Source organism: Balaenoptera acutorostrata, chromosome 6 (assembly GCF_949987535.1).
Source record: "Balaenoptera acutorostrata chromosome 6, mBalAcu1.1, whole genome shotgun sequence".
Taxonomy (NCBI): domain Eukaryota; kingdom Metazoa; phylum Chordata; class Mammalia; order Artiodactyla; family Balaenopteridae; genus Balaenoptera; species Balaenoptera acutorostrata.
In genome coordinates, this window is record NC_080069.1 from 49,321,700 (window position 1) to 49,335,537 (window position 13,838).

Genomic DNA, 13,838 nt, shown 5'->3' on the forward strand with positions numbered 1-13,838 from the left:
AAAGCATTGTAGTACATCATCCTTTTAGCTTAAAAGAAGGTCAATGCATGTCCCAACAGTAGAATTGCATCTTTCTCTCTTGAAGGACTAATCCCTTGTGTGTAATTTCATCATATTTTTAATAGTAATCTCTTCAGAGTCTTGAATTGATTTTTTTTTATTATTCAGGGAGGAAGTCTGATACATATTTTAACATCTGGTAACCTGGGTTTGATACAAAATTTTGCCACTTACTAGTTATGTACCAAGGGCAAATCCATAAACTTCTGTGATCCTGGAAAATGGAGCAAAGGACAGCTCCCCCAAGATTGCTGTGAAGGGGAAAGGTAAAAAAGTTAAGAGTACTTGGCCATAGGGAGTGGTCTATAGCCTTCTCCTTTGCATTGCATGAGGGTAGCAAGGAGAACTTGGTGAAGACTCCGGGTGGTGAAGGCTTCTCTTCAGTTGCTTTGCGATCCTTATTCCTCCAGGAAAACGTGCTGAACAGAGTCACTCTTTCCCATTGCATTTTCTTTCTTTCCTCTCAGACTCTGATCTGAATGCTACAGATGAAGACAACCTGGCAGAACTACAGGAAGCCAAATTAAAGTTAATGCTGGGCATCTTGTTGATGACCCTCTTCCATTTTGTCATCCTCTTGGCAATCTGTAGTGCCGTGCTGTACAAAATGAAGACAATGAAGTAAGTCTACAGACCTCTGGAGTCTTTAAAACACATGAGAGGAAACACCCACCCTCCTCTCTTTAGTAGAGTGCTAGGCAAACTTGACTCCCAAGTTTATAAGGTATTCATTTTGGCTCCATTTCCCCTATTTGGAAAGGATCATGGGGCTGTCTCTCAGGGAATATCCTACTTGAACTTTTCCCCAATATTTTAAATAGTCATCTAGAGATAAAAACAACCCTAGTCAATTGGAAAGGATATAGAGAATCTAGAAATGCATTCTTTTTTAATAGCCTTGAAACAAAAGGGCTATGAACTCTGTTCTAAATAGCACATCTGTGTAGGGTCTAACATTTTTCATTCATTTATATAGTGTTATAATAAATAGCTAATACATTGGACAGAATTCATATATCACTTTAAGATGCTTTTCTAAGCCAAGCTGCAAACGTACACAATTAAAAACAATTTTTGATGTATGTTTTTTTTTTCAGATATAAAAAAGCTTGTCAGAGTGGTGAATACTCTGTCAACCCAGAGCTGGCAACTGGTTCTTACTTTCATCCATCAGAAGGCGTATCAGATACATCTTTTTCTAAGATTGCTGAGAGCAGCACATTTTGGGGCACCACTTCTTCAGAATTAAGGAAATCAGACACAAGGTCAAAATCTAGGACAACGGACATGGTTTCCACAGGCTCAGATGAGACAGGCATGAATGATGAGTCAGACTTAATTCAGAGTGAGGAACAGAGAGAGGAACCCACTGATGAATAGACAACTTTAATTTTTTTGTCATAAAAAATATGTTGGTGACACTCATGTTATGATTTGGAAACTCTGCTGAGACCTTCAAATTTTCTGGTGTTTTAAAAGGAGGGCATAATCAATAAAAAATCTCTCAGCTATAAAAACTATTTAATGGAAAAAAATAGAAGGAAATAACTTAAGGTGTGGAAAACTTCATCAAGTAAAAATGATCCTGGAAAGTGACTTAAGGAAAGTATTCATTCGAGGCTGGTTCTTTTTAAAATGAGAACATTTAGTTTTTTACCTTACTTGGGGGCATTTTGAGGACTTTCAGGGTAATCACTACTAACTACGCCCCTCCCCGCCACCAAAGCAAAAAACAACACACCTGTTCATGTTTTACTGGCAAAACAGGTGTGCCGTATCAAGAGACAAAACTAGCACTAGAGACTCTTAGCATTCTTCAATTGTTTCCAAGTCATCAGGGTCCTCTCATAGGACAGTAAGATTTAGGACCTTCTAAAGTATCCATAACCATTTGAGATAACATTGTTTTTCAGAAGAAAAGAAAGGAAGGAGGGATCCCAGCATGTAATTTCCTAGAGGGGAATCCACGGACCCTGAATCTTTTAGAGCTGGAGGACCCTTCCTTCTCTCTTCCCCCAAGCACCCAGGCTCAGTATGTGCTATTGGAAGAAAAGCAAACATCTCAAAGACTAACTGAAGTTATCAGTGACTTATGAGCCTATCTATCCTAGGAGTATTTCAGTTTACAAAGAAGAACAATGGAATAGGGAACTGTTTCCCTTTTAGGAATCAGTTTCAACTGGAAGGATTTTAGGGACATATACCAGGTCATTTGTGGATATGTGTTGATGATGGGAAGGGGAAGAACTTGTCCTCCTAAATTCTCACCTACTTTATGCTAGGCACTTTGGTACATTACAGCACACTGAATTCTACTACCCTATGAAAGGCAAGTTTATTTTACAGATCAAGAAAGGAGAACTCGGGTAAGTCAGATACTTTGCCTAAGATCACCTGCTAGAGAGAGGCAAAGTTTAGATATGCTTCACAGCTGAGATTCTCTCCATGACCCATGAAGGTTAATAGCCAAACTTATAATAAGTCAAACGATGTTGTTTAGAGGCAAGGTAGGCATCCACAAGGCAGGAGATTCCTTAATCCAAGGGTCCTTTCAGCTCTTGGGAAATTGTTCTCCCTACCTGTAGGTTAGGTCTTTATGAACCTTCTTCCCCATGGAGGACAGACACACTACACTCACCTGACGCAGCCCTACCATTCGTTCTCTGGGTCATTCTCTCCCTCGTTATTTTCTCCCCTGACGCCAGCCCCGACCTCCCCATTGGCTGGGAAAGCTATGAAGCTCCGCCTTCGAGTAGCAACGGACTATATAAGGCGGTACCCTGGCTGGAGAAGAGGTGGTAGTGTGTGTGTGTTAAGCTTTGCTTGCTTTCTCCAACAGTGCACACGATTTTCGGAGCCAGAGGAGGTGGCCTTGAGCAGTAGCCCATGCTGCCCTCCGCGGGTTACTTTTGCCATTTTCCATGCCCTTTTGACAGCCCCGGGGGTCGGTGCCAGCGTTTGTGCTGCCACTTCAGGCACCGGGAAATGCGGTGGGAACTGAGTGAGGCAGCTCGTTGCAGCAGCTTGGAGGTGCTCGGAGTGCGGCGGAGCCATGTTGAATCCATGGGTGAGAAGAGGCTTGTGGGAAGAATGTCAGGTGGGCTTGGGGAGGGGTTGGCTGCCAACCGTTCCCACCTTTTTACTCCACCCACCCTTGGAAGGGACCACGAATTTTCTTGATTGGAAAGAGGTGTAAGGGTTGCTTTTGTCTCCAGTACTAACGTACTGTACCTTGAGAAAGTTACTCAATGTGGCTTTACTATGCCTAAAATGGCCAAAAGAGATGTTAACTATATATATATTTTTTTAAATTGGTTTCTCATCCTCAGTTGGCATAACTTGCAGATGCCATTGTAGGTATCGTTGTAAAGTGCAGTCATGGTATTGGGGGCGGGGCATGAAGAAGGTCAGGTAGTCCTTACTGAAGTTCACTTTCTTCTACCCCCTCCCCTAGTCTAGAAGTGAGGAGAGGGTCATACAGCCCAGGCTGGTGTGTATGTGTGTTGGGAGGGGGAGTGTCTTTTCATTTGTCCTCTGCTGACCCTTCATGCCATTACTAAACCTGGATTTCCTAAACAGGTTGTCTGGACCTCTGATGTGTTTGTTTCCTCTTAAAGGACAAAATTAAACCAGTTCCTTTTTAACTTGTTTCCCCCCATTCCGAAACACCCTTGCATTTCCTTTCTCTGATGCCCATAATCTGTCTCTTCCCCAGCCCTCAGAAAGGGCTGTTTACTCCCACCTACCTACTTAAGGGCAATTCCTATAGAGTGGCTATTATGGGCAAGAGGGAAACAAGCACTTGCCTTCGAACGAGGAACCAAGTTGTTAAGAGTTCCCAAGAGTAAATCTTCCCAGCATCGCACACCCAGGTTCAGGAGCCTTAAGGGCTAGTCCTTAGTCCCTCTTACTTCGCCCCTCCCACGTCAAGTGTGTTCGACATATACCGAGCAGTGAGGGTGCTATGCAAGATCCTGTTTGAGGACGTTCTCCGAGAGCCTTTTGGGTGGTCATACAGTTCCTGAAACCGTGGAGGGGGGGCGTCCCAGGGCCATTCGGGAAGATGGTTGGCTTAGGCTGGTCATCCGCAGAGAATCTCCGCCCCAGTAACAGGGAGCTCAGCTTCCAGGCCCGGCTCTACGTAGGTAGCCACCCCGCCCCCAAGGCTCCGGAGGGGGGGAGCGGGGCGGGGCCAAAGTCACGTGGCCAGGGAGGCAAGGGGAGGAGCGTGCTGTGGACCGGCGTGTGCGGACCGGTGATGCCAGCTCCTGGGAACGTGGGATCCTAGAAAGGCATGCACAGTAAGATGCACGTGCGTGGTCTTGTGTGGTTTTATCCTCGCTTCCTGTCACCCATCCCCAGTATGGAATTACTCTAAGGAGCTTTCTGTGCTCTGGGGAAAGGTGCTGGGTGGGGTGGGACCCCAGCTGTGGCGAAGAGGATTTACAAATCAGAAGGAGCTGTTTCCAGTCACCTGTAGCCTGAGCGAAGGTTATAAGTGTGCCTCAGACTTCAAAGTTTGCCCTCCAAATCTAGCCTCTGATGGAGCAAAAAAATTTTAGACTTATGACATGGAGAGAATGTACAGTTTTTTGTTTGTTTTGTTTTTTCAATAGCATCCCAACGCACTGCTTAAATAGCCTTTCCTGAATCATGGCAACCAGATAAAACCCAGCTTATGCCAAAATGCAGTTCTAGCTGGTTACCCAGAGTTTACTCCCCTTTCCAAGTTTATTTAAAAAGAAATTAGATCCATTTGTTTATGTTTGGAACATAGGGTAGTTCTCATTCTTGTGCCTGCTCTTCGCCTTTTTTCCTTCTCCCTCAAAATGTCCTACACCTGTGTTACACACATTGTTTTGGATTTCAATAGAGTTGATTTCTTAATAGAAAACAAATGATAAATTGAAAAGCTAGTGAGCCAGGAGAAAGCTCATTGTGTAAAGAGGAAGCACATGTGTGTTATCAAAACATGTAGGTTATCTAAAATAAATTCAGAGTTTTAACGAGTATAATTTGGACGACATCTCATATCCGAAATGTCTTGTTTGGGAGAAGAGAGAAGTATGTAAATTATCCCATAATTGACAGAGAAAAGTATATCTTGGAAAGAGGGAAGAGGTGGGGATTTCCTTAGTAAAAAGTCAGGAAGGAGCTGCCAGGTATTGTGAAGAGCCATGACTGCCAGCCTGACCTCTTGTTGCTGTCCTGGGTTTCCTCAGGAGTGTGGATCCAACAGGTCTGGAGTTTTATTTTTTTGATTTTTTTTTTAAGGTTTTTTAATGGTTGCTTGTGGAAGGGTGTGTTTTGCTTAATTTGGTGTTTGAGGCATTCTGTAGACTATCAGGGACCTTAGTGAGACTGTCAAGAACCACTAAATTAAGAAAAGACTAATGTTTTAAAAGAACTTTCTTATGACAGAGGAGATGTATTGGTGTGTGAGACTATGTACAGTTCTGTGTAAGAGGCATTCGACTATTTGAACTATTACCAAACTGTCACTGCTTGGTAAATAATAAGGTGAATAGTGTATATCCAAACCGTGTCATGTCTGACACAGTTTAATATGTATACACGTGGCCTATCCCACAGATGTATAGTTACTCTAGTAATAAGACACGAATGTACTTTAATCAGTCATGGGAATGAGCTAGACATTTGAAAGACTTAATCAGTGATAGCCATTGACATTCTCATTCCAGGAACTGACCTGTTAGTCAACAATTCCCTGCGTCTAAGGCTGGGTTTGGAAAAGTTAATGTCCTTGTGATAGGAAACTCATTGTCCAGGATATTCTGGAGTCCACATTTCATCTTAAGTGATGTTTAAAGATAAACTCATCTTCCATTAACAACACTAGGCACGACTACGGAAGAATTGGAAAGAATTAACAAAGAAATCGAGTCAGTCAAGGCTGAGGTTGCAGAAAAGCGGAAGAGGCTCTCCAGGTTTACTTTAGCACTTGAAGAGCTATCGCAAAGCCCCGTGGCCTCCTTGAGCGACACAAATGTGAGACAAGGTTTTCCTGAAAATAGCCTGCTCCCAAAAGAACAGTGGAATGAACCGTCAAAGAGCAAAGAGAGTCAGCCTAGAAAGTACGTGATGGACCACCGATGTCCAGCAACTGACCTTGAATATGATCCCTTGCTCAATTATTCTGCAGGGCTGCTTGGGGCATCTAAAGCAAAGCAGGGTGAGACTGACAGGCAGCACTTCTGGAAAAAATCTGTGGGTGGAAATTGCCACAAGTCCCTGGAGAGCCAAAGACCTTATGTTTCACCAATACGAATTAAAATAAATCTTCAAGATTCTGATGAAGATGACCTTGTAATGGATGTACCTCCAATCATTCCTACTTCTAAGAAATCTAAACCATTTAGAGGCTTTAAATATCAGAATATGGATGAAAAGATACAAGTATTGCCCCCGGAGGACAGAAATCTTCAGATCACTGGTATAGAAGAGGAAAAGATAGATGAAACCCAACTAACCACACAAACAGATGATGAAAGTAGCAAGTTAGAACCACCAAAATCACACATGAAAACCTCACTAGATACTAAAACTAACATAAACTTGTGTGGTGTTAAAAACCACATTTCTAAGATGGAAAGCTTCGATGGTGAGGAAAAGCATGTCTGTATTTCAGGAGAAAGTATAACTTGTGCACCTCTCAGTGACAAAGAAATACAGAAGGAAAGTCATAATGAAAGTTACCCAAAGAGCAGAAGACATGTAAAAACAATTGATGATACTCAAAAAGAAGAAACTGAATGGCGATATTCACCAAGCCAACTCCAGTTCTCTTATTCAGACGATCATGTGAAAGACAAAGTTCTGAGAGTACAAGACGACAGTCAAGACTTCACTACTTTTGAAGACAACAGATTAGTTGAATTTGATTTTGATAAGGAATGTACTGAAGATGACACTCCCTCTGACTCTGATGACACTGTGAAGGAATGTCTTCGAATTTTCAATAAGTTCACACGAAGCAAAGCTCATAAGGGAGAGACTGCTAAGCAGGTTGGTCACTTTTTAAAAAATCCTTTTCCTAAATCTAAAGGAGTTTCCCTTAAATATATATTCTCTATATTCTAAACTCTATAGAATATATATAACATCTATTATATGTATTTCTAATACTTATGATTAATAATGTATTAAAATAAGGCAAAACCTTGGTAATTGGCCAGCTATCATGTCTTGCAGACTTGACATTTTCCAGAGACCCTGGTATTATGTACAGTAACTTATAGTTGATTTCCCAAATTAGAGGTATCTTATAGGAACCTATGCATGTCAGATTATCCAAATTAAATTATTTTTTCTGAATTATTTTTTAACAATTTGCCTAGTATTTTGTAGCTTGGATTCCTGTGGATTCCTGTGGCTCAGGAAACATAAGTTTGCTTTTACTACACTGAAATTGGATAAGTCTTATCTTTTTCCCATTAGCCTTCAGGAAAGCAAATGGAATTAGATATGCAATATTACCAAAACATTTCTGGACCAAAAAGGAGAATTGCACACACTGCCAAGTTGGATGTGAGTCATTTTGTTTCTCTTTCTCTCCCACTTCCCACCCTCCCTGTCTCTCTCAGCAGTTTATGAAGTACCTACCTTGTCATTTCAAGCTTTAAGTATATTGCAGTACTTGTTATCCTATTATCCACTAGGGGTCACAAGTGGGCAGTCAATAAATGTATTGCCTACTTGTAAGCATTTTCTGAAACCTTCATTTTCCTCCCCCGTTATCTAACGTTTTCATTAAAAGAAGGTATGTTGTTTTTGTATAACCTTTTAACTATAAATTAATATGGTCAATCCTTATTATTTTCAGATTCTGTATTTGCAAATTTGCCTCTTCAGTAAAATTAATTTGTAACTTTAAAATCAAGACTCATGCTTTTGTGGTCCTCTGTACACAGGCGCAGTGGCAAAAAAAAAAAAAAAAACAAAAATTGAATTGAATCGCCTGACATGCACGTTCCCAACTAAGGTTGAACAAGGCAACACTGCCTTCTGTCATACTGTTAACCAAGGTCCTTACCTGAGTCTGTCTGGTGCTATGTTTTCTGCATTTTTGTGTGTTTTGTTGGTGATTTTGTTATTTAAAATGGTCCCCAAGTATATGCTGTCTAGTGTTCCTTGGCGCAAGAAGGCTGCGCTGTGCCTTACAGAGAAAATGTGTGTTAAACAACTTTGTTCAGGCACGAGTTATTAGTGCTGTTGACCACAAATTCAATGTTGATGAATCAGCAGTATATACTAAATGAAGTATCTTTAAACAGAAACACGCATATAACAAGGTTATGTATTCATTGGTTGATGAAACTGCTGTGACCAGATACTCACCTGCACCTAGGAGCAATGCTTCAGTATTTGCGAATTCATTGTTTGCGGGACTCTATAGAATTTAACTAGCGTGAGTAAGGGGAATTGACTGTAGTTATTCAAAGCAATTTGAACCTCTTGTAAATTTATATTATAAATGCTGAATTTCTTTTATGACATGTAAAGAAACTGTACAAACACTGCAGCAAGTATTATTCCTTTAACACTTTTGTGTTAAAAAGTGCTGTTTAACACAAACTTTATTTCTCTGCTCTAGTCTCTGTATTATTTTTACTTGGTACATACTGACAGCAGAATCTTCTGCATGGCATAAAAAGACTTTATGCTTCCAAGTCGCAGATAAGACCCTGAATTCCAGTTCTTAACAGAATAGTTGAACGTCCTTGAGCAAATTATTTAATTTCTCTGTTTCATTTTCCATATCCGTGAAATGGAGATAGTGAATACCTGCGCATCCCGGGGTCCGATATTATATTTACTAAACTAGATTCGCTCCCCTTCTCTCTTATGAAAAAAGTTTTTAGGAGGCTAACCTTGTTTCTCTTTAATTGCAAGTGGTGTGGTGTTTAGTTTTCACATTACTGTGCTATATAACTTCCCCCCAAATTCTTATATTTAAATGATTGTCGGTTTCATCAGCAATTTTTTAAAAATACATTCTCACAAATAGAAGTAACTGGACAAAAGAAGATAAAGATTTTTCTGATTTTAAAAATATGTTACCATATTGCCTTCTAGAAGGGTTGTGACAATTTACAGTCCTACACAGTGTTCCAGGGTTTTCTTCCCACAAACCTTACAAAAAATGGGTATTATCATTTTTTAAACCTGTAAATATGAGTGAAATTTTATTTCCTTATTTTATATTACATTTCTTTGGTTACTAGTGAAGCTGAACATTTTTTCGTATGTTCCCTTCTTTTCTCATAATGAACGTTGCTGTGGAGAAGTCTAATGCTAGCCTGCTACTTCTCCCTGTATGGGTCACCTGATACGTCTGCGAGGTTACCTAATGGATTCTTGTCTTAACTTTGAATTTCAATAACTTCAGTAGGATATGTCTTATTACCACTTCTACCTGCATACAAATGTCATTTTCTTATAAGATTTAATTTTCTTATTTCAAGAAAAAAATGTCTTAAATTATATGCTTAAATAGTTGTTCAGTTTTATTATTTCAGTTTATTTCTGGGAATATTCCAATTATGTGTGTATTGGACTACAGGTAGTATTGTGAATGTAGTCAATTCCAAAGAGCTTTTGTGCAAAAGGAAAGTGAAATTATCCATCTTATCCATTTTTAAAATCAGGATTTTTTTGTTTTATGTTGATGCTCTATAGGTTCCAACCAGTAAAGAGATCACTAGCCCATTCAGGGGACCAGTCCCATTAATTAGTCACACTGGAATCCTTCAGGCCCAGCAACAGGCAGTGCAGATAATGGCTGCCATTAAGGGTGGGCAGGCTTTTGTTGCTGACACTTCAGAACAGAAAAAAAATACATTTGCATGTCCATCCTCTCAGACCCAAAGGAAAGCCTCAGGAGGTATGAGAAAATCTTTTTTTTTTTAGTCACTTATTTAATAAATGGGGTTTTACCTTATTTTAAAAATGTTTCTTATGAAGTCCATATATTCCCAATTATAGTTAAGTCAATCACCTAGAGCTTTACATGAAATAATATGATTAGCATATCTAAATCATTTATATTGTTTATCTCTATATGCTAGGCAATAAATGGTAGTATTTTGCATGCATTCTTACATGGAGCAAGTTGCTTTATAAATTATTTAAATTTGTTCTAGGTTATACTGGAGTTGGTTATTGGGACCCTTTTGTGTTTGCATTTTCTTTTCTTCAAGAAAAAAAAATATATGTATATATATAGATCAAGCCTATAAATGAAGCGTTGTGAAATTTTGAGTTGATGATTGAAATAAACTCATCATCTGAGACTAATGACATTAAAATTTACCTTTTCCTTTTTCTCTCGTTCATTTTAAACTTCTTAGAAAATTCATGTACATCAGACAGCCTTCATGTGGATGTAGCTCTTTCAAAGGAAAATCCAACTGCAAAGCCAAACAGATCACACATTCCTGTGAAAAGTATTGCTTCTTTTCCTGTAAAGGTAGTATAAACTAAGTCTGAAGATCAGAATTTTATTTCTAATAACCATCATATCCTATCCATATATAGAGCCCCTTGGAGAGTGGGTATATTCTTCTCTCTGAAGACCCCTAATTCAGATAAATGCCAAACCTACTGAAGAGAAATTTCAACCTTTTTTGGTTACCCTTAGATATAGTTATTTTCATATTATCATGGGATGTGTGCCTGTGTGTCACTTTTGGTTAATTTGGTTTTCCTATCCTTGGAAACATTAGGCATTTTTTCAGACCTAAAATATCTGTAGCTATGATTAAGCTGCCTCAGATTTTTTCAGAGAAAAGTTTTACACTGGAATATGCCTTTCAAGCCACATCCAGTGAGGGGTGTATATGTGTATATATGTGAGAGAGACAGAGAGAGAGACCTTTAGAAAATAATGCCCACTAGTAATATGATAGTACAACCTTACCTCTTTAGTCAATTTTCCCCTACTTGTGGCAATGATTTTTTTTTTTTCTTTTTACCAAATATTCTTTAGCAGAAAACTACCGGTCAGTTTTAAGGCTTTGTCCCTCCCTAAAAGTGAGGTAGTTTAACTCATCCTAGAATTCTTAGTCTTTTTAAGTCCATCAAAAGGAATGCTCACCTTGTTTCTAGCTGGGATCGTTTTAATATTGAATATGCAAAGATTGTCATAAATTTAAGTCCAAACGTTTTTCTTAATGAAAAGGTAACTGAAAGGCATTGGGACATATATTTGTTTTAAGAATAGTAAACTGGGACTTCCCTGGTGATGCAGTGGTTAAGAATCCGCCTGCCAATGCAGGGTACACGGGTTCGAGCCCTGGTCCGGGAAGATCCCACATGCCGCGGAGCAACTAAGCCCATGTGCCACAACTACTGAAGCCTGTGTGCCTAGACCCCGTGCTCCACAACAAGAGAGGCCACCACAATCAGACGCCCGCGCACCGCAACAAAGAGTAGCCCCGCTCGCCGCAACTAGAGAAAGCCCGTGCACAGCAACGAATACCCTATGCAGCCAAAAATAAAAAAATAAATAAATTTATTTAAAAAAAAAAAAGAACAGTAAACTACACACCTTCCTATACGCTGATCAGAAGACCAAATCATGGTTCTAAGAATCTGGATGTGGAAACAGCAAAGGGATTAGATGAATAATCAGATCAGCCTTAATAATGGTGGACATACAGGCAGCTGTCCCACTTCTCCCTTTTGTGAGTGTAGATAATTTATGGCTTGCATTTATTCTACTTCTGATGAATTTAAAACTTGAAATTATTTTTAAATTTAATTTTGGATATAAAACTTACCTAAGATAGTTGTACTTTCATACACATAGTAGGAATGTTAAACAGAACACACATGTGTTCTTCTTTTCTCTAATCAATTTTATATTTAACAAGATGTTGAAACAAAGTGGCTCATCGGAAGAGGGCTGTAGGAGCATCAGAATCCTCGTCCAAAGTACCTGATGAAGTAAGACAACGCTCTGTCAAGCTCTTTTTTTGAGAACTATTTGAGAGTTTATAAAACAGAGGATGAGGCTTTTAACAAGGTCAGTACTAAATAATGTAATTTATCTGAAAACACACACACACACACACACACACACACACACACTCTTAGTAACTATTACTTTGACTAAAGAACTCATGGGGCACAACTAGCAAACAATTTTATTCAATTTCTTTCCACTACTTTTTTGAAGCCAGGCTGTGGACCTAGTTTTTTCCTCCCTCTTGAATGACTTTTCTGGTCTTGGTAATTTGTAAAAAGCACTCTGGTTACTTTTTTTTTTTTTTTTTAATAATTAAACTCTTTTTTTTTTAAAGAGCTCCTGTCTTATTTATTTATTTATTTATTTTGCTGTGTTGGGTCTTCGTTTCTATGCGAGGTCTTTCTCTAGTTGTGGCAAGCGGGGGCCACTCTTCATCGCGGTGCGCGGGCCTCTTCACTGTCGCGGCCTCTCTTGTTGCGGAGCACAGGCTCCAGATGCGCAGGCTCAGTAATTGTGGCTCACAGGCCCAGTTGCTTCGTGGCATGTGGGATCTTCCCAGACCAGGGCTCGAACCCGTGTCCCCTGCATTGGCAGGCAGATTCTCAACCACTGCGCCACCAGGGAAGCCCTCAAACTCTTTATGTTGGAGATTCATCAGTTTTTTTTAAATTAATTTATTATTATTTTTGGTTGTATTGGGTCTTTGTTGCTGCATGAGGGCTTTCTCTAGTTGCAGCGAGCAGGGGCTACTCTTCGTTGCAGTGCACGGGCTTCTCATTGTGGTGGCTTCTCTTGTTGTGGAGCACGGGCTCTAGGTGCACAGGCTTCAGTAGTTGTGGCACATGGGCTCAGTAGTTGTGGCTCGCGGACTCTAGAGCACAGGTTCAGTAGTTGTGGCACATGGGCTTAGTTGCTCCGTGGCATGTGGGATCTTCCCAGCCCAGGGATCGAACCTGTGTCCCCTGCATTGGCAGGCGAATTCTTAACCGCTGTGCCACTAGGTAAGCCCCTGGTTACTTTTAGTGGTAAAACTGTCTTAGTCAGTCCTGCGATTTCATATCAAAGCAAGTGGTTTATTAATCTGAGTTGTGTCTCCCCCTTTATGTACTGTCTAGTGAGCCACAGTCCCCACCACTCCCTATTCGGCACACCTGCTACACTCATTTATAAGCCATGCCTGGTTTCTTGGCAGCACCTGTACTTGCAGTTCCTACTCAAAACCTTTTTCCCAAATTGAAACCTTTCAAATAAGTGGCAATAGCTGTAGCTCTCACCCCATGCATATTTTCAAAATCCAATGTGGAGTGGTGAGGATGGTGGCTTACTAGATAGAATAAGTTCCATCTAAAGGTGGGCACATACCTCTCGCCTCCATCTGATTATTGCAGTTTGGAAATTCAAGTTCAAAATGTACAGATTTCTAATCTTCCAATAATTTTTATCTTTTTTTTTTTTTTTTAATTTTTTTTTTTTTTTTTTTTTTGGCTGCGTTGGGTCTTCGTTTCTTTTTTTTTTTTTTTAATTTTATAGCTACTTTATTTATTTATTTATTTATTTTTGGCTGTGTTGGGTCTTCGGTTCGTGCGAGGGCTTTCTCTGGTTACGGCAAGTGGGGGCCACTCTTCATCGCGGTGCGGGGACCGCTCTTCATCGCGGTGCGCGGGCCTTTCACTATCGCGGCCCCTCCCGTTGCGGGGCACAGGCTCCAGACGCGCAGGCTCAGTAGTTGTGGCTCACGGGCCCAGCTGCTCCGTGGCATGTGGGATCTTCCCAGACCAGGGCTCGAACC

The 13,838-nt window shown here is 40.2% G+C and overlaps 1 protein-coding gene across 2 annotated transcripts in view; it reads left to right on the plus strand.

The window, feature by feature from the left end:
* The first annotated feature begins 1,281 nt into the window (after window positions 1-1,281).
* The window catches only part of LOC103015293 (uncharacterized), a 46,763-nt gene continuing 34,206 nt past the window's right edge, over window positions 1,282-13,838 (plus strand). Inside the window, exons 1-6 of one of the 2 annotated variants that reach the window (XM_007176996.2) lie at window positions 1,282-1,325; window positions 2,900-3,127; window positions 5,921-7,086; window positions 7,519-7,608; window positions 9,760-9,964; window positions 10,431-10,549. In XM_007176996.2, coding sequence (XP_007177058.2) covers window positions 2,947-3,127; window positions 5,921-7,086; window positions 7,519-7,608; window positions 9,760-9,964; window positions 10,431-10,549 — 1,761 coding nt within the window. In that variant the 5' untranslated portion in view covers window positions 1,282-1,325; window positions 2,900-2,946. Of the gene's footprint in view, window positions 1,326-2,560; window positions 3,128-5,920; window positions 7,087-7,518; window positions 7,609-9,759; window positions 9,965-10,430; window positions 10,550-11,954; window positions 12,107-13,838 lie in introns of those variants that run through there. The other variant, XM_057548766.1, reaches the window with a different exon arrangement.